The 19,961-nt window shown below is 38.8% G+C and overlaps 1 protein-coding gene across 1 annotated transcript in view; it reads left to right on the top strand.

Moving 5' to 3' along the window:
• The window catches only part of TTLL5 (tubulin tyrosine ligase like 5), a 196,061-nt gene that overhangs the window by 99,905 nt on the left and 76,195 nt on the right, over nucleotides 1-19,961 (top strand). The window contains exons 21-28 of the mRNA XM_023762178.1: nucleotides 34-171; nucleotides 1,097-1,403; nucleotides 5,991-6,111; nucleotides 8,699-8,845; nucleotides 9,943-10,046; nucleotides 12,582-12,709; nucleotides 15,587-15,670; nucleotides 16,241-16,642. Coding sequence (XP_023617946.1) covers nucleotides 34-171; nucleotides 1,097-1,403; nucleotides 5,991-6,111; nucleotides 8,699-8,845; nucleotides 9,943-10,046; nucleotides 12,582-12,709; nucleotides 15,587-15,670; nucleotides 16,241-16,642 — 1,431 coding nt within the window. The remainder of the gene's footprint in view (nucleotides 1-33; nucleotides 172-1,096; nucleotides 1,404-5,990; nucleotides 6,112-8,698; nucleotides 8,846-9,942; nucleotides 10,047-12,581; nucleotides 12,710-15,586; nucleotides 15,671-16,240; nucleotides 16,643-19,961) is intronic.

Raw genomic sequence — 19,961 nt, 5'->3', positions numbered from 1 at the left:
AAGGCTTTTCCCCGTAGAGTAACTACTGATGAGCACCGGAATTGAAGGTAGAGAGTATGAATTCAAAAGCCAGGCTGCATGCTGCTCTGTATGAGAGGAAGCTCCTGTCTTTGGAAGTGCGAAAACGTAGACGACGGAGTGGGAAAATAAGGACGAGGGCAAAATACCCAGGTATGTGCTGCTGAGCTTTCTCCAAAGTCCAGTATCTGGCCCTGCCTGACTCATTTAATCAGCTTCTTACTACTCCATGAATCAGAACCATCCTGATCACATATACTTATTTTTGTATAGTCCTTTTTCTCTGAAACTGAATTTCAAAAGGATTGTAAGTTTTTAAGCCTTCTATAACATTTGTATTGAACATGCGAAGCACATACATTTTTGTTTTTGCTCATATTTCAGCATCATATAATATCTGATACTTTACAAATAGCATTAGCTTAAGTTTAATAGAAGCCTCAGCATTACTGGTTCTGTTATGTCATGATTAAATATTAAGTCCAGTTTATCCGTTGACATTGCTGAATGCTGTAAATATTTTAAACATGAACAGACCAAGTGGAACTTCTTTCTCTCCCAGATGCTCCCATATCCATTTGCCACTGACTAATGGACTGACTGACTTTCTTTCTTCCCCTCTTTTCCTCATTTGGTGAGCAGCTGTGTTAGGCACATTAGTCACTGGGGTTTCATTGGTGAATATAAAAGATTTGGCCCTTGTTCTCATAGACCTTCAAGGCAGTGAAGGAGAAGGGTAATGAATAAACATAGGAGAGAAAGCTATTCCCTACTCTTTGTACCTTCATGAAAAGTGCCCTTCAAAAACCTCTAACATACTCTAAGAGATTTCTAAGATGTTATTTTGCCTTAAGTTGTGAGAGAGCCATTGGTATTATGATGAGAAACATCAACTACTGAAAATCATTACTAGGCTTTTAGAATATATAAGATTGGAGAGTGAAGTGTGCATGCTATTAATTTGTTACTTGTGGTGTTACTTAGTTATGGGTTTTTACTAAAAAGATAAAAGGAAGGTATTGGGAGAGAGGAAATTTTAATCCTTTTTTCAGCAACATTAGTGATTCTTCGCATTTAGTGATTACCCAACAAGCTGAAATGAATGTTAAAACTGAGACAGAGAGTGAAGAGGAGGAAGAAGTTGTATTAGAAAATGAAGATGAAGAACCAGAAGCTTCCCAGGAAGAGTTTGCAGGGTCCCTTGGAGAAAATCAAGCCAAATACACATCCTCATTGAGCACAACAGCAGAAAATTCACCCAAAGAAAATGCCATGAAAGTTTCAGAATGGAGTAATAAAGGTGAACAGTGCTGCAAAATTGAGACTCAGGAACCAGAGCCTAAATTTAACCTGATGCAGATTCTGCAAGAGAATGGCAATCTTAGGTATGTACCCTTCGTAATTGTAATAGTAAAACTGATAACAGCTAACTTGTATTGTGTACCAGGTACCGTGCTGGTGGCTTTGGAGCCATTATCGTCTCTTATTCACAGTAGTCCTGTGAAGTCATGACTGTGATATGATATTATTATTATTATTGAAACTGAGTCTTAGAGAAGTGGCTTGTCCAAGATATAAAGCTATGATACAAATCCAGGTTTCATTGGCTGGAAGAATACTTGTTGGGTTTTAGTGTCAGGCACTAAGAGCACAAGGAGCTCAAGCAGCTCGTGATTCATGGAGACACTTACGAGCAGGAGCATGAGAACCAACATGGGGTAAGTCCTCTCAGGACACAGTAAAAGGACTGAGTGGTCTTGCTTGGGAAGGCTAGAGAGACATTAGGGAGGAGGCAGTATTTGAACCAGGCTTTGAGTAATGAGTAGGATTTCAGGAGGTTTGGGAGATACCAACTAAGTGTGGAAGTGCTAGTAGAGGAAATAAAGACACAGAGGTGTGATAGAAAATTCATTCAGTCCCTCAACAGTATTTGCTGAGCACCTACTCTGTGCTAGGAATTGTGCTAGGCTTCATAGTATTACAATGGAGAGAGACCAGGACAGGCTCATGGAGCTTACTCTAGTGGGCAAAGCTGACAGTAGACAAAGAAGCAGGGTAATTTCAGGCAGTAGGAGGTGCTATGAAGACAACAAAACAGGGTGTAGTGTTAGTGTGTAATTGGGCAGAGGGTTTCTTTAGATTGGTGTTTGGACATAAAGAGGTAACTTTTGAGGTGAGTCCTGAATGAGGAGGAGGAGGTAAGTCATGTGAAGTGGAGTTAAGTCATGAAGAGAAGGATATGGTAAGAAATGAGACAAAGAGGAGCCTGGACTTGATTTTTAAATGCTAATTTCTAAGTAGATGAATGATGTGGTCAGATCTTAATTTAGAAAATAAATTCTGATTGCACTGTGGGAGAGGGATTGGTAAGAGAGGAACTGAAGGCTGAGCGGTGAGGTTTGGGGGCTGTTAACAGTATCCAGAGCCAGGACGATGAAGGCCTTGACCAGAGCAGTAGCTATAGGAATGGAGAAAATGGGATGGGCTTAATGAAATTTGCCAGTTAAAATTGTCAGTTAAAATTGGTCTCTATAGATGTAAGAGCTCCAGAGAGACTGACTTTTCCAAATTCAGCAACTTGGTGATGCCATCAGTCAGCCTAAGGAGCATAGGAGTTAGCTTGATGATACAAATAACGTTTTATGTGGGACACAGTGAGGTGAAAGTGCTCCAGGATGAAGATGTCCAGTAGATAGAAAATATAGCTTTAAAGGTCAGAGTTCAACAGAACTGTATGGTTGATAGTTCAGAGTGGATGCGCTTGCGCAATTCAGTTTAGTTCAGCAAGCATAGACGACGGAAAACGGAAGAGAACTGAGCCCTGGGAAAACCAATGTTTAATAGTAAAGAGACAAGAAATAACAGCTAGAGAGTTAGGCAATGAACTGGAAGGGTGTAGGATGGTAAAAGCTATCAGAGCTGTGAGTGCCTCAGACAGCCCAAGTTAAGATGGGAGTGAAAAGTGCCTACATTTATGTCCAGGGATGGATATAGTGGATAGAAGAGAAATTGTGATTTAAGGAAATAAAAAAGCAAGTGTGAACTAACTTTTTCAGAAGATTTGGCAATGAAAGGAAGGTAAGGATGCATGGGAGAGAGCAAACTAAGGGAAGGATTTTATGGGTAGAGGATTAGGGATGCAGAAATGGCCATATTCATAGAGAAGGGTCCTAAAGGAAGGTGGCAGAGGCTAGTGGAGGGGTTTCTCTTCCTATAAGTCAGAATGAAAGCACTATGGGATGAATGCAGTGGTTAGAAGTTAAAGGGGAAGGAAGTTTAGGTATTTATGCATGCCGGCCTTTATTTTCTAAGTTAGTGGTCAATTCTTATACTGCAGGGATGGAGAGCAATATTAGGGTTTGGGAAATGGGATAGAGTTAAGGTTTGGAGAGTGAGAATAGTTTCATTAGTAAAGAGCACACTGAACTCGGTTAGGAGACCTGGGCTCTGGCTTTAGTGCTTACCAGCTAGCGGTGTGATCATGGACCGTCAGAGCTTCTCCACGCCTGTTTCCTTTTCTATTAGGCCAGAGAATGGGGTTAGACAGGTGTTTTTCAAGCTGTATTTTCTGGAGGGGGAAGATTGAAATTGAACTTTTCAAAACCACTGGACTATGTTCTAAGGTCCTTTCTAGCAATAACATTCTACTTAGCTGTTATGGATATAATTATTTCTTCATAAATCTTATGGATCTCACTTTCAGCCAGTAAACTTGTAATTGCAGTATGCGTTCATATAAATTAGTGGTTTTCAGACTATTTTCTGGAATTGCCCATCATTCTATGGGGCATCAGAGTGGCTACTGGGAATTCGGGGGAGGTCCATGGCAAGGATTCAAGACTCCATGCCCCAGCCCCCTAGTTATAGGTATATATTTAATTTGATAAGACTTTCACATCTTGATAGCACTTCCTATGTTGTTAGTTTTTTTGTTTTTGTTTTTTTTTTAATCCTTACCCAAGGAGTGAGGATTCTCTTCCCCTCCCCCTGCCACCCCCCCCCCCCCGCCCCCCGGGGATTTTTAAAGAGAAAGAAAAGGAGGGGGGAGGGGGGGAGGACAGAGAGAGAAAAAAATCGATTGGGGTGCCTCCCACTGGAGCACCAGCAGGGCCGGGGATTGAACCTGCAACTTAGGAAGGGCCCTTGACCGGAAAATGAACCCATGACCCCTTCAGTCCCCCGGGCTGAGCTCTAAGGTTTGAGGAAAAACGGGGCCGGAAATATTTTTTATTACTGAGGGACCCCCATAGAGTTTTGTTTTTTTGTTTCCTTTGGGGTAAAGCAATATGGGGATTTCAATCCTTTCTCTTTTTATTTGTTTGTTTGGTTGTCTGTCTCCAGATGACTAGCTAACAAATGTATCTAATACCTTAGGGGCAAACTCAGGGATTAACATCCTTCGGAACTCTTAACAAGGGCAGAAAACTTAGTACTTGTTTATTTGATTTTCGACAATGATTTACAACAAAATAACAATTGAAATCTTAACTTCTAAGCAATAATTCCCTTATCCAAAGACCTTCATGTTTTAACATTAAAAGACTAATCAATAAAACTGGGTATTCTGCTAAATTTAGAGGTGTCTGACACATGCTATTTCTAGTTCATTATATTGCAGGTGAATTCGTTGACCAAAATTGATTTACTTTGATTTGAAAGGAATTTGTTGTGGAGGTAAAGCTATGGGAATGGTTGAGGGGAAAGTGACATATGGTCCCCAGGTGAACAAGAATATAATTATTGTCCTTGTTGAGAAACACTTGGAAATATAAATTTATTTTTTTCAATGTCATATTATACTCCCATAGACTATCCCTATTAATAACAAAGAGGTAGCCTTTCTTATATTTCATGCTCTGAAGATCTTATGTATTAAACTCTCCAAAGCAAATCTACTCCTCAACCTACTCCCTTCCCCTCCAGTCCCTCCAACACACACATGGAAGCTAGACCTAGACCCCCTTGGGATTTCCAGTTTACTCTGGACCAGCCCCTCATCCCAACCTTGGAGGAACAGTGAGTAGAAAGCACTCAGTGATGGCATATGTGAGGATTGTAAACAAAGTTTGTGTTGGGCCCCAATCTTCGCTGATGTAATTTTGGCTAGAGTGTCAGGAGGCCGATCAGCTGAAGTAACCAAAATCTCCCCTGAAAGAAAACAGAGCTGCTGCACTCAGCCGCCGAAGTGAAAAGCATGTGTCTCTGGTTCCTCCGGCTGCCACACTGTACTTACCAGATTTCCTGGTCTCCTACCGAGACCACCAGTCCGCAGTCAGGTGGGTTCTTCGGCGATGTGGCTGAGGAGCTGTGTACTGTGTGCGAGGATTTCTCCTTCCCACTGAACATCTGGGCTTGTCCTAGCCTGTCTATGCCAAACTCCGTTGGCCCTCACTCATTTGTTCTGGGCCTCTGCCACTCTCGTCTCGTAGTTGAGAAAAGCATGACCTTAAAATCTGGTCTCAAAAGTTCCTTTGTAGGATTTATCTATTTCCTGCTCTGGAGGCTTTTGCACACCAGAAATATTAGTTGCCATAGCAAAAGCCATACTTTTGCACTAACTGATAAGTATGTTCTTATGAGCCTCCAAGGCAGAAAAACTTACCTACATTAATACAAAGACTCTTGTGAAGATTCAATGTTTTTCCTGTCCATTCCCCAAGGAAGTTGTTTAAAAAGTTCAAAGATACATATGTGTGTAGGAAACCTGACTTTTCTATTATTGTTTGAGTTTCCCTTGTGGAAATTATGAGAAAATAAATAGGACTCTCCATTTCTAATTCTTTTAATAGAAAAAAATCTCATGTACTGTTTTAGAAGGAATCTTTATTCAGTGACTATATGGTTCATGGGCTTTATTTTTCTTAGCCATCCTACTAGAAGGATCCTCAAAAGCCACTTTGAGAGAGGCAAGTACACGTTTGCTAGGCTTGCCATTCTGCCTCATAACGGTATGCTGTTTTGGATTTCTATAGCAAAGTGCAGGCCCGAATAGCATTCTCTGCCTATCTCCAGCATGTCCAAATCCGCCTGATGAAAGACAGCGGAGGTCAAACGTTCAGTGCCAGTTGGGCTGCCAAGGAAGATGAACAGATGGTGAGGCTCTTCTGTTGGAACTTTTTACTTTCCCTTTTCCTTTTCTTTCTCTCTCCCCTCCCTTTTTTTTTCTGTTAGGGTGAAGAGCAATATATTCTTCTGGTCAGTGAATTATTTCAGATCTGGTGTATAGATTTCTCTTACTTTAATGTGAAGTAAGTCTTTGTTCTGGGGCCATATTCATCATACTTAGGGGTTGAGGGCATCAATTTATTTCATTTCGAAAATGGAAATTGACTGCTGAGTAGATGTCAGGTCCTGTGCAAAGCCCTTGAAAAGAATAACAATTAGAATCTTTTCTCAAGGAAGTTTATGTTTTATGAACTCTTTGAGGGAGTCACTATCCTCCCATTTTATAGATGAGGAAACAAAGACCTAGAGAAGGGAGGTAACTTGCCTGTTGCCTGTCCCACAGCTTGTATGTGGTAAACGAACTGGAACCCGGATGTTATCATTGTCCACTATTTGCTCTTCCATTGTTTCCATGAGTCATAGGCATTTATTTTTCTGTCCTCAGGTGTCAAGTTAGCTCTTTGAAAGTTAACGCTTTATCATAGGCCTTCTGAGAGTATAAACTCCTCCATTTTAACATTTTTTCTTTACTGGTTGTACCTTTATAAAATTCTTAGATTACTGGAAACAAACTTACGTAATAATTTTTACTGTGTATCAGTCATTTGAACATGCCTAGAATTTAATATTCTAGCAAGGTTTTTCCTTTTGGATCAGAATGAACTTAAGTTTCTTTGGCAAAGTCAGTGTTTATGGAAGAAGCTACAGCCCTTCCGTAGCCATTTTAACCACAGGGATCTGTCAACAAAAAAGAGAGGGACCTTTAAGTCTTAGAAAGTTGCATCCTTTGTCCGGCTCACTGGTGTCCCTACTGTAATTTCCAGTTCTCCACATTCAAGAGGCATACAGTATGCCCAGCTTATTATAAAAACATGATGGCTGTCTCAGAAAACAACTTGTGAATTTAAAGTAGCCACTGCAACCCAGAGATAAAACCCTGTGTGTTGTGAATAATCTCTCAGCCATCAGTGGAAAATGTTAGCTCTGCTCTTTCCAAGTGGAAAATTGAAACTGCCTTTTTGAGAGTCAGTTTGTCTGCTCCACTGTGAAAAAATAATGTTTTAATATAACAGCTTAAACCACCCTATAGTACAGGGAGCAGAGTAGAGCTATGAAATCCAACCTTCTAGGTATGAGGCTATTTCTTTATACTGGAATAAATTGGCATCAAAGGACAATGAACCAAAATCAAATAGAAAAAACCAAGAAGAAGAAAAAAACAGCTCAGAAGAGAATAACCACTCAACTGTTGGCTTGGAATTCACATAGGATTTCTATTTAGGATCATCACTGCAAAATTTAATACCAGTTCTGTGCATTTATTTTTAAAAATATATCTAGGAAGCAAACCCTGACCCCTGCCCTGAGGATTGTGCAGTGGTCTTGTTTATGAAGAAGGTAGGTGTAGAATTGTCTCTCTGGTCCAGGTTAGGGTTAGAGGTTCTTTATCACATAACTCACAGAAGGCACATCAGTATACGGTTCCAACATCTGTCATCTTAAGGCAATTTTATTGTGTTTGGCAGAGGAGGGAAGGAACAGCAATCTTTAAGGCGTGTGGCCTTGCAAATCTTTCTTTGAAGCATCTATGATGTTATGAATGATCTGATTGGTGTGTATTCAGATGTCAGAATCCTTTCTTCCATTCAAGTGAGATGCATTCTTTCTTCCCCTGAATGACCCTCCACTGAGCTCTGCTTGCCAGTCTGTAATTCTAAAGACTCCCTTATCCTTGGGACAGAAAAAAACACATCACCTTTCAAGCCTAGTAAGAGTTCTTTCTTTCCCTCTGTTACCTTTCTTTCTGTTCCCCTTTCTCTGCTGAAAGTGTCATTTTGATATTATCTCATACTCTTTCCATCTAGGGCCATGTCTTGGTCATGGTTCTTTCCATCTCCAGCCTCTTGGAAGCTCTGGGCATGGGACTCTTTCCTCCCTCAACGTCCATGACACTATTTTCTCTTGGGTTTCTTTCTGCATTTATGATGTTTCTACCATGGGGTTGTGTGTGTGATCTGGGTAGTTTTTGTTTTATTTATCTGATCCTCTCCTCCCCCCACTTATCTCTAAGCATGACTATTTCTGTATTCTTCCTCTACCTTCTCACCTTTGATATTTTCATCTGCTCTCATGGTTTTGTTTCCACAACTTATCTTTGAATGCCACTTTCCCTAAATAGCTTTCTCTGATCACCCTATTAGAAGTGCAATCTGCACTTTAAATTGTTATAATACTATTTGTATATGACTTATGGTAGTTTTACAGCTATTGCTTTATTGCACAATTATCGATTTTGATTTTCCAATTGCCAGCTTATTAAGAGAAGAGAGTGCATTTCCTTTGTTTTATGTCTTCCTGTATCCTTCCTACACCTAACATGTTTGCTCTAGGTCTTACTTGTTGAAATGTATAGTTTGCTTTTTTCCACTTCTCTGTTGTATAATCCCTTGATAGCTTGTTTTCTGTTGCTTAGCACAATCCCTGCTTTCCCCCCACAATGACTCTTAATTCATAGGAGCTAGTGGTTCGTTTCCTCAAGCGAGCATCAGGTAACCTCCAGCACTCACTGAGGATGGTGTTACCCAGCCGACGATTGGCACTTCTGGAACGCAGGAGAATCCTGGCCCATCAGCTGGGTGACTTTATCATTGTGTACAACAAGGTAGGTGGTTTGTCTGTTAGCCTTTGCTTTAGATTGCCGTGCGCTGTCAGAAACAGTCTAGAAGCCTCTGTCCCAGTGGGTGGCGAAGTCCTTCTCTTTTCTAGCCTCATTATCCCATGTGTGACTGTTACAGGGAGCAGGACCTCATTCCTTAACCCAGTTGGGCGGAAAGGCTACTTATTTATTACTTCTGAGGGCCCCAGTGGCCATAGTTAACTCTTGTCACAAGGCATATTCCTTTTGAGCACTGTTGTACCTGAGATGACTCCCGGGCTATGTGAATTTGCATTGTCCGATGGTGCCTGTGGACAGTGGTGAATTGACTATTTGAGAGCTAATTTGAACTGTGGATTTAGTATAATTACAGTCTTCTTTCCTGAGAGAGTTATACTTTGTTCTCTAGAACATTTAACCAGTGGCATCATTTTACAATGAAGCCCAGGAAATACATTATTTGGTTAGATTACTTTGTAAAGCATCTTTTATCCAAGGGTCTCAGAATGCTTTAGAAATATATTTTTTTGTCTATAAAACATATGGTCATTTTACAAAAGGAAAAGCTGAGGCCTGAAATTCTAAATGGCTTTTTAAAAGATGCGTGGAGTGATTGGTGGTGCATTAACATAACTGAATCCATAGCCCACGATTTTTTCCAGATCTGTTCAGAATTTTGGTATGTCTTGTATAAATGAAGGATTTATTCAGTTTGGTTGCTGGTTGGTATAGGAGTATCTTCAAAGACCTATCTTTCTTCTCCCTAATTGTAACAAAATGCAGTCTCTGTTGTCATACTGTTGAAGCTGTAAGTATGGCCATAGACATTAGTAAAATCCTATTAAAAGCCCTTTTCTCAGTGGGCTCTGAATAGAAAGTAAAAACATGATAACAACTTACATTTATTCTGCAATTTTTTTTTGGAAATTTCACAATGTTTCATGAAATAATGGCAGAAAGCAATGTATCATATCGATGGGTGGCAGAAGTCCATAGAGGAATTAAATGTCTTTACTAAGCTGTGAAACCAGATGATGAAATGTGCATTTATTGGAAGTCGGTTTTATCTTGTTGTTTTTCTGTGGGGGTTGGGGACTGGGTAGGAAACAGACCAGATGGCTGAAAAGAAATCGAAGAAGAAACTTGAGGAAGAGGAGGAAGATGGGGTGAATGCGGAAAATTTTCAGGAGTTCATTAAACAAGCAAGGTAGAAGACATTTTTAAAGAATTAAAACTCTTGTTCCATCTTCCATATGCCCCATTGAATTCCCAATATTCCCTTGTTCCTAACATATGGATGTGAGTAAAATCACTCTTAGAAGGAAAAAAAGAGTTTCTTAGACTTGGCCTCTCCATATCTCAGCCAGTTATGTTGCTGTTGTCATGGTTTAGTTTATCATAACACTGCTGCTGGTTATCTGGGCTGTATTTCTAGACAGCCTTCAAAGTACACATCACTCAAAGTGCTGAGAGAGCCCTTTGGAAAATTGAAGTTAGAGGCTTCTAGTGTTTACTGGATCTGAATTTATCCCTGGCCTACTGATGCAGAGAGATGACCAAATTTTGCCTACATTGAGTGGGTTGTGGAATTGGCAATTTCTCAGCACTGTGAGGGTTACGCCTAATTTATATAAAATAGAACAAGCCCTTCATGCTTAGGGTTAGTCTTTAGGGATTGAAAATTTTAGCATTTGGCTCTCTATCTTGATATAAATTAGCAGGCCATTTTGTCCATTTACAGTGTGTTTCCAAAGGAGGAGGTAACAAAGGTATTTATATTATGTATGATTTGTACTTTAAGGCTTTTGTCTAAAACAAAACAGACTTCTACACAACCACTTAAATAAAAGATAAACCATCTGTATAACTCCATTAATTAGTTTTCAACCATCAAAGTCACAGTGGAGAGAAAAGCAGTAGAAAAATCAACTCTCGGTTGATTTGTGAAGTTAAATCAGGTGGTGGTTTATCAGTCACCAGCATGGTATGATCTGTGTTTAATGCCTGTGCAGACCTAATCATAGCCTCAATATCATGTGCTTAAACATAACAGCAAACACATCATTTTTTAGGAGTTCATAATCCTGTAGTAATTTTGTTGACATTCTTGGGTCTTGTGTAATATGATTGATAAAGCAGGTATAGAAACAAAGCAAGAAACAGTTTGCCACATCAACATTATAAAAATAGAGAAGAAACAAACACTAGATCATGTTCACAAAATGGTTCTTTTAAAATAAAAAGATTAATTTCTAGTTCCTCCTAGAGATCTCAAAAATCCCTAAAATATAAAAAAGAAAAGAAAAAACAACTTTAAAAAAAGTGATGTATATTCCACTACTTGACCTAACTTGGGAGTCAAAATGGGTTATATATACTATTAGCTGGGATATAGATTTGGAGATAAAGTATATTTATCACTGATTGTGGACTGAATGCTGATTGTGGGAATAGGTGCTAGTGTCAGTTCCTTTATTATGCTTGGGTGGTACATGGATGCCTCTGTCAGGGTTGTTGAATTCAAACACCTGCAGGAGTCAGGCGGGGAAACATAAATTGTGAAGTGGGCAGAGGATAAGATAGGCGGTATAAAGCAAGCCTGTATTCTGACCAACCTTAACCGTTCCCTGTCAGTAACCTGTGAAGGCCAAATAAAACACTGACAGGCAGAGGCAGCCTCCGCCCTGGGTCTTTGGTAGTTACTTAAGCCTTTATCTTGTGCCACTTCAGAGACCTTAGGGTTCACCCTGAAATGCATAGATGCCATTTCCTAGGTTGTCACTACAGTGTGTGCTGAAGACGGGATATAGGTTCTTTGTGAGGATGCAGGAATATTTTGCTCATTTGAAGGCTTCTTATCTGGAACATAGCCAGGCTCCAGGGGAAAAATGCAAAAAAGCCATTGAGAGGCTGCTGTAGATGTTACAGAATCCATGTATAACACATGGACTGGAAGAATCGTAAGGGCTTTCATCTATTTCCTTATACTTTTATTTTGTGGGTATTCACAAGGTGCATATAATTTCAATATTTGAAGTGACCTAGAGAACATCTAGTTCATTCTCCTTCATTGTATAGATAGATGGTCAGGGAACTCTTCCAAGGTTACAGTGGTGGGTCTCCTTTGTGCTGACATAGACCAATGTCAGTGGCTCTTTTAGTGAGTATACCTCAATTATCCAGAAGTGGGGTGGGCAGACTATAAAGGGCCAGAGAAGAAATACTTCAGATTTGGAGGGCTGCATGGAGTCTTTATACAGCATATTCTTTAAAAATATAAAAACCATGCTTAATTGGGAGCCATACGGAAACAGGCTGCTGGTCAGGTGGATCCCTGATCTAGAACAGTCTATAGTTGGTGGATCCCTGATCCAGAACATGGCTGTCCAATAGAACTTTCTGTGTTGTAGTTACTGATTACTTGAAATGTGGCTAGTGTAACTAAGGAAAAGAATCTTTAAATTTATTCATTTTAACTCTTTAAATTTAAATAGTCACTTATAAGGTAGTGGCTACCATATTGGACAGTGCAGATCTAGAAAATTCACTGTGGAAGGAATAAAGCTTGAAACTTTTAGATTGCTTTACTTATATTGTATTTAACCATCTATTAGTCAGGGGTGTTCAGCTTGTCTTTTCATTTTCCCATTCTCCAGCTTACACCATTTTTGTAATAAAATCTGGTGGGAAGATTTTCCAGAACAGCTTCCAGTTCTGACCATCCTTTCTCTCCTCATTGCAGTGAGGCTGAACTGGAGGAGGTGTTGACTTTTTATACCCAAAAAAACAAGTCTGCAAGCGTCTTCCTGGGGACTCACTCCAAAGGCTCTAAAAACAGCAACAGTTATTCTGATAGCGGAGCAAAGGGTGGTAAGTATGTTGGTTAATTCATGAAAAATAAGAAGAACAAGTGGAAAAATAAGAGATCTGCAAAGGAGAGCCAAGAATAATGTGCTGTCTAAGCAATGGTAGACGCCACGGTGGTGACATGTTACAGTGCCAGATGGGGGAGAAGGAGGCATTACATTACATTTTTGTGCTAAAGGCAGAAGAGGGACGGGAACTGATTTTTTATGATAATTAACAGCAGAAAGCTTTTCAAGACAAATTAGTAGCCAACATTTAGTGATAGATCCTATTAATCTGCTGGACATGATCTTATTTTTTTACTTCCAAAAATCATATGGAGTAGGTGCTATTTTAAAACTTCTTTACAGATGAGAAAACGGAAGCCAAAAGAGACTGAGTAACTTGCTCAAGGATGCCCATCACCATGCTGTGGGCCAGGAGTTTGAGCCTTCGCTTGCTTGACTCAAAGCATGTACTGCTCTTAATCTGTTTCTCTGCCTCTCCTAATGATATCTCACTTTTGTTACATTTTTTGCTTCCTCTAGCTCAGCGGTTCTCAACCTGTGGGTCGCGACCCCTTTGGCGGTTGAACGACCCTTTCACAGGGGTCGCCTAAGACCATCCTACATATCAGATATTTACATTGCGATTCATAACAGTAGCAACATTACAGTTATGAAGTAGCAACGAAAATAATTTTATGGTTGGGCCACAACATGAGGAATTGTATTTAAAGGGCCAGAAGGTTGAGAACCACTGCTCTAGCTCATCACCATTGGCATTAGGGGTAGGAGAATTCTTTGTTGTGTAGGACTGTTCCACACCTAGTGGGATGTTTAATATCCTTAATTCCATTCACTAAATTCCATTAAATTTTTTCAGTCATTGTAGTAACCCAGAATGTTTCCACATGTTTCTAAATGTTTTCAATGTTAGCGAACTCTATGATTGGGGATTTTGGAATTGATGTGGATCAAAGTATCTAGGTAACGTCACATGATTAAAAAAAGTAGCAGTGATATTCTGTTATAAACAGAGCTCTGTGCTTTAAATGTAATATTCATTTAAAATTTAGATGAAAGTATAAGATATAGTACTCAATAAACTAATTTTGTCAAGGAGTTAAATGGCAGATGCAAAGGTGGAGTTTTTTCCTGTTCTTTAGGCTACGGCAGTCTAATGTGGCAATGGCCAGGATAATTGGCCATTTAAAATGTGAGTTTGTTTTCCCCAGAAAAGCAGTGTTAATGTTTTAAAAACTTTTTAGGTTCTGAGGCTAGTCCACAAAAGCCTATTTAGCTCACTGTATCACTGAATTATTCTATTACTAGACATTCTTCTGAGTTCAGTTCTCTTCTTGAGCTTTCTTAACTTACCTAAGTCCTGAAGCTAGTTTGTTCATCTGTTCATTCACTCCTTCTAAATATTTTTATTGAGCATCTATTATGTGTCAGACATTGTGATAGTTGTAGGTATGCAATGACCAGAACTGTCATACTCCTTCACTTTATGTAACATTTATTGTCTTTGGATGAAGTTGGAGGAATAAGTACAGGAAGAAGGTTGGTGGAAGTGTTGGGAAAGGGAGGCTCGGAAGTTCTCATATTGAGGTTGGGGTAGAGAAAAGTGTGTTAACCCAAGTAGGTGAGGGCCTAGATTGCAATTCAGAATATAACTTCTCCCCTGGCAGTAATGGGGAAGCCCTAACAAAATGTACTGGCAGCATTATTCCTATTTGTATAAATGGGTCCTTGGGAATTCTGGAGTTTGTGTGTTAAGGACTTTATATAAGAAGATCTATACCTGTCTGTACCTATCAAGAGTAATCAGAGGATGCCCTAGCAGGTTTGGTTCAGTGGTTAGAGTGTTGGCCCATGGACTGAAGGGTGGCTATTTTGATATTCTGGTCAAGGTCTCATAGCTCGGTCAGGGCACATAATCAATCGGAGGGGGAAATCTTGGGTGAGGATTAGCCAAAAAAAAAAAAAAAAAGAAGAACCACCACCACCAGAGGGGCAAAAGGAAGGCCTCAACCAAGGAAACAGCAGTATGACATTTGCTAATTTCTGGACTCATTTCAAACATGAGCACACAAATGTGTGGTAGTATGACCATGGCTGATGGAGAGGAGAATTCATATGTCCTAATTCTTTCATTTTGAAAGATGATCTGTAAAATGACCTTTCTTAAGTTTTTCTATGAGCCTAACCCTTGAGAAAGATTATGGAATATTCCCCTAAGTATATGAATAGTTCTGGCTGTCCTTTTTCAGAATTCTGTGGCAGAAAAAAACAAACTAATTTGAGTGGAAATTTATTAGAGTTTTTATTTTGTTGTTAAATATACTGATCAACCTATCTCAAGTAAACTCACTTAATTATTGAAGTAAAGCCAAGGAGTTTAAGATACAGAGCTATTGGAATATCTATGTGTTCACCAGCAAATATCAGGGCTGTTCTTTCTGTCTCTTGGTGGTTTCCCTGCTCCATACACATTATGACCTCTTTGTTCCAGAGGGTACCACCGGCCTGCTTGGTCTCTTGTTCCCATAGTCTGAGTTCTTGGCAGAGGCATCTGACTGTCCTTATTTTCTTTTCCAAGCATGTCCTAGCTTGCTGGCAGTCCATGGATGGCTGTCTGGGATTTAAATGTCTTTCCCTGGTTCCGTTAGCAGGAGCTGGGCTTGGGGGTCATTGGGAATCATTTGGTTGGTTGCCCACTCTGGAGAGAAGTGGGTCTGGCCATCCTTGGAAAAGTGTGGTTGAGATAGGATTGGTTCCTAGGGTTGGTTTATAGTTGTTTTATATTTTTGTAAACAAAATTGTATGTACTGATGCCCTAGCATTAGTAGGAGAGCCTAAGGTTAGTATTTTGGTCAGTATTTATCTTTTATTTCAGATCATCCTGAGACAATGGAAGACGTGAAAATAAAGCAGCCCAAACAGCAACAGGCAACAGAAATTCACTCTGATAAATTATCTCGTGAGTGACTTCAGACTACATAGACTTGCTGCTCACTGATAGATCCATAAAAGGGAAAAAGTCCTCAGATATTAAATGATTTGAGAGCAGGAGACATTACCCCAAAGAAGTTCCTCTTCTTTGTTCTTCCTTTTCCCTCAGAATTTCCTCTATAATCTACTGAGAACCTGTTTTCCTTCCAAGGAATTTCTCACTTTAGTGTTTAGAAATTCTGAGCACTTTTCTAGAAGGTTGAAAAGCAGAAGAAAGGTGTTAGCTGTCACTACCAGAAACTTTGTCTGATGCCCTAACATTTGTAAAACTTCTGCGCTGGTTAATGGAGCTAGTCCCAACTCCAGCTTTGAGAAAGAACTAAAAGCAAACTCTTTCTGTTGCCAGGTTATCTCCGCAGGCAAAATTTATTAAATTCATGATGAGTACTCACTAAAGTCTGTATTTTTCATGATTTCTGTTTCATGATAAGATTATGTTGATGCTTAAATATGTTTACTTCATGCTTTATTGTGATTATATGCCAGTTTTTCTTAAAATGATCTATTTTTTTGTTTTGTCTTGTTTTTGTTTTCATAGGACTTACCACTTCAGCAGAAAAAGAGACTAAATTAGTCTTTACCAATCCTTCCTCTGCTTCTTTTTCTGGTCCTGCTGCTAATCTTCTGCAGAAAGTTCCCAACAACCATTTGTCATCTATTGTTACAACCTCTGACCTCGCACCAGGGCCTGGTCACCAAGCTTCTTTATCTCAGATTCCTCCAGCCATCCCCAGCATGCCTCACCAGCCAACAGTGTTGCTGAGCACAGTCCCTGACAGTGCTGCTCCCTCCATTCATCCTGGGACACAGAACGTACTAAGCCCCGCTGGCCAGCCACGCTGTCGATCAGGCAGTTACACCATTGGCCCCTTTTCCTCTTTCCAGAGTGCTGCACACATCTATAGCCAGAAACTGTCTCGTCCTTCTTCAGCAAAGGCAGGTGAGTGGGAAAATGAAAGGCAGCCTGCAGTGCCAGCTCCTCCCAGCCCCAGTAAGAAGAGAATGTCGTCTTTTCCCTTTGCCTTTTTTTTTGTTGAAAGGTAAAGGACATGCTGTATTGTTCTGATATAACTAAGGAAGAGTCTTGCATTTGGTCCAGTGGCATTCATTCACTGATACAAAATAAAACAGAATTTCTTTTAGGTGCTGGGATAAAGAAATGAATAAGACAGGGCTTCTATTTAGTAGGAGCTTACAATCTAGTTAAAAGATTTCCCTGCCAGGCCAGTGTGGCTCAGTGGTTGAGCATTCACCCATGAACCACGAGGTCACGATTCAATTCCCGGTCAGGACACATGCCTGGTTTGTGGGCTCAATCCCCAGTAGGGGGTGTGCAGGAGGCAGCTAATCAATGATTCTCACCATTGATGTTTCTATCTCTCTCCCTTTCTCTTCCATCATGAAATAAAAAATATATATACATATACATGAGATTTCCCATCATAGATAATCATAGATCTATGAGTGTGCTATGTGCATTCTTTCTGATTCAAATAGTTATTCCTGACATCAGACAAATTAGTATTATTTTATTTTTTAATGTATTTAAAGTCAAGTATGACCTGAATAAATAACCAAAGAATTCTTAAGATAGGATATCTAATTTTATTTTATTTTTTATTTTATTTTTATTGTTGACATTATTACAGATGTCTAGGGTATCTAATTTTATTTATTTATTTATTTAGGGTATCTACTTTTAAATGAAGTAGACCCATTTTATCATTCAAGTTTTTCTCTTTTCTTTTTTTAGTTTTTTTTTTAATATATATTTTTAATTGATTTTTAGATAGAGAGTAAAGCAGAGGGAGAGACAAAGAGAAACATGCCCCCTACTGGGAATGGAACCCGTAACCCGGGCATGTGCCCTGACCAGGAATCAAACCAGCAACCTTTCAATGCATGGGACAACGCCCAACCAAATGAATCATACAATTGGTGGTTTCTGTGAATGGCTTCTTTCACTTACCATAATCTTTTCATGACTTATCCATATTGTAGTATGTATTGGTATTTCATTTATTTTTATGGATGAATAATATCCCATGGGATAGATGTACCACATTTTTTATCTGTTTATTTCACTTTTTGGCTATTATGAATAATGCTTCTATGAACATTCATGTACAAGTTTTTGTGTGGACCTATGTTTCCAGTTCTGTTGGATGTAAGCTTAGGTGTAGAATTGCTGGGTTACATGGTAACTTTATAGTCCTCTTTTTGAGGAACTTCCGGCCTGTTTCCAAAGGGACTATACCATTTTACCACCAGCAGTGTGTGAAGGTTTCAATTTCTCCACATCCTTGCCAAGACTTATTATGTCCTGTATTTTTTATTTTGCCCATCCTGGTAGGTTTAAGGTAGTGTATTTGTGTGGTCATCATTTGCATTTCTCTAGTGACTAATGATGTTGAGCATCTTTGCATGTGCGTAGTGGTCATCTATATATCTTCTTTGGGTAAGTGTCTATTCAAATACTTTGCCCATTTTAAAATTGGGATATTATCTTTTTGTTGAGTTGTAAGTGTTCTGACAAGTCCTTTGTCAGATACTTTATTCACAAAGATTTTCTCATATTCTGTTGGCTGTGTTTTCATTTCCTTGAAGCATAAAAGTTTTAAATTTTAATGAACTCTAATTTACATACTTTCTCTTTTCTTACTTGTGTTTTTGGTATCATATCTGAAAAACTATTGCCTAACCCAAGGTTACAAAGATTTATACAGGGTGGGGCAAAAGTAGGTTTATAGTTGTGAGTACATGAAATACAGCTTATTCTTATAATATTATTTATTAATTATATTATTTTCCATACTAACAACTGTAAACCTACTTTTGCCCAACCCTGTATATATGTTTCTCTAAGAGTTTTATATATAGGCTGTTACATGTAGGTCTTTTATCCATTTTGAGTTCATCTTTATGCATGATATGGTATAACTTCATTTTTTTTGCATGTGGATATTCAGTTGTCCCTTTCCATTTGTTGAAAGAGTATTATTTACATGTTGAATTGTTTTGGCAATCCTAGCAAAAATCCTTTATTCAAAAATGTAAAGGTTTATTTCTAGATTTTCAGTTCTATTCCACTGATATACATCTGTCCTTATGTCAGTACCACATTGTCTGTAGCATTGTAGTAAATTTGAAATCACCAAGAATGGTTCTTCCAATTTTGTTCCTTTTTATATTGCTTAGGCTATTTTTGGATCTCTTGCACTTTCATATAAACTTTAGGATAACCTTGTCAGTTTTTGTAAAACCAGACAGGTGGGATTTTGATAGGTATTGAATTTAATCTGGAGATTAGTTTGGGGAAAATCTTAACATCAGTCAGTTTTTAAATGCTTTAGTGTTATCCATGTTAACGTGAGTGACAGCTAAACTATGTTTTGTAAATAGCCAATCTGTTTCCTTTTTGTTTGTTGGTTTGTTTGTTTTGTTAATCCTCACCCAAGGGTATTTTCCCTATTACTTTTTTTTCTTTTTAGAGAGAGAGTGGAAGGGAGGGACAGGGGAGAGAGAGAGACATTGATGTAAGAGAGACGCATTGGTTAGTTGCCTCCCATACAAGGATTGAACCTTAACCAGGAATTGAACCCGAGGCCCTTCAGTGCACAGGCTGACAATCTAACCACTGAGCACACCAGCCAGGGCACCAATCTGTTTCTTAATCAGTATCTGATTTCAAATGAAACGAATATTAAATATGTGGCTTGAATTAGAAATATTAAGTGGGTTATTTTAATAAGTCATAAATATGAATATATGTCTGTGCTAATTCTATGTAATTATTATTATTAATCTTCTAAAATCAGTAATAATAATAATAATAATAATGTTCTGATTTGAACTTTTTTCTCTCATGTGAGAAATTCAGTAATATCAGTGTCTCCAATACCCTGTGTTATCATCAAAACTTGTTTTTTCACCCTCCTTTTTTTTATTTTTCTCAGGTATAGGAAACAGAAGAAGCTCTAGTCAGTTCAAAAATATTTTCTAATTTCTATTGTGATTTCTTCTTTTACCAATGGATTGATTATATTTATTATTTAGTTTTTATATGATTGGCATTCTCTACTTTTCCTAATTGGCTTTTAACTTTTTCTCACTGTAGTCAAGAACATACTCTGAATGGCTTAAATAGTATTAAACAACAATATATAGTCAGCAACAATACAGTAGACAGCAATAATAGCCTGTAAGTGATGCGAGTCAAATTATTCTGTGGTTATTGAGTAGTTTTGGGAATGAGATTA

This window comes from Myotis lucifugus, unplaced genomic scaffold, assembly GCF_000147115.1.
Source record: "Myotis lucifugus unplaced genomic scaffold, Myoluc2.0 scaffold_235, whole genome shotgun sequence".
Classification (NCBI taxonomy): domain Eukaryota; kingdom Metazoa; phylum Chordata; class Mammalia; order Chiroptera; family Vespertilionidae; genus Myotis; species Myotis lucifugus.
The sequence above is the reverse complement of the archived record's forward strand: the minus strand, read 5'-3'. Positions and strand labels throughout refer to the sequence as shown.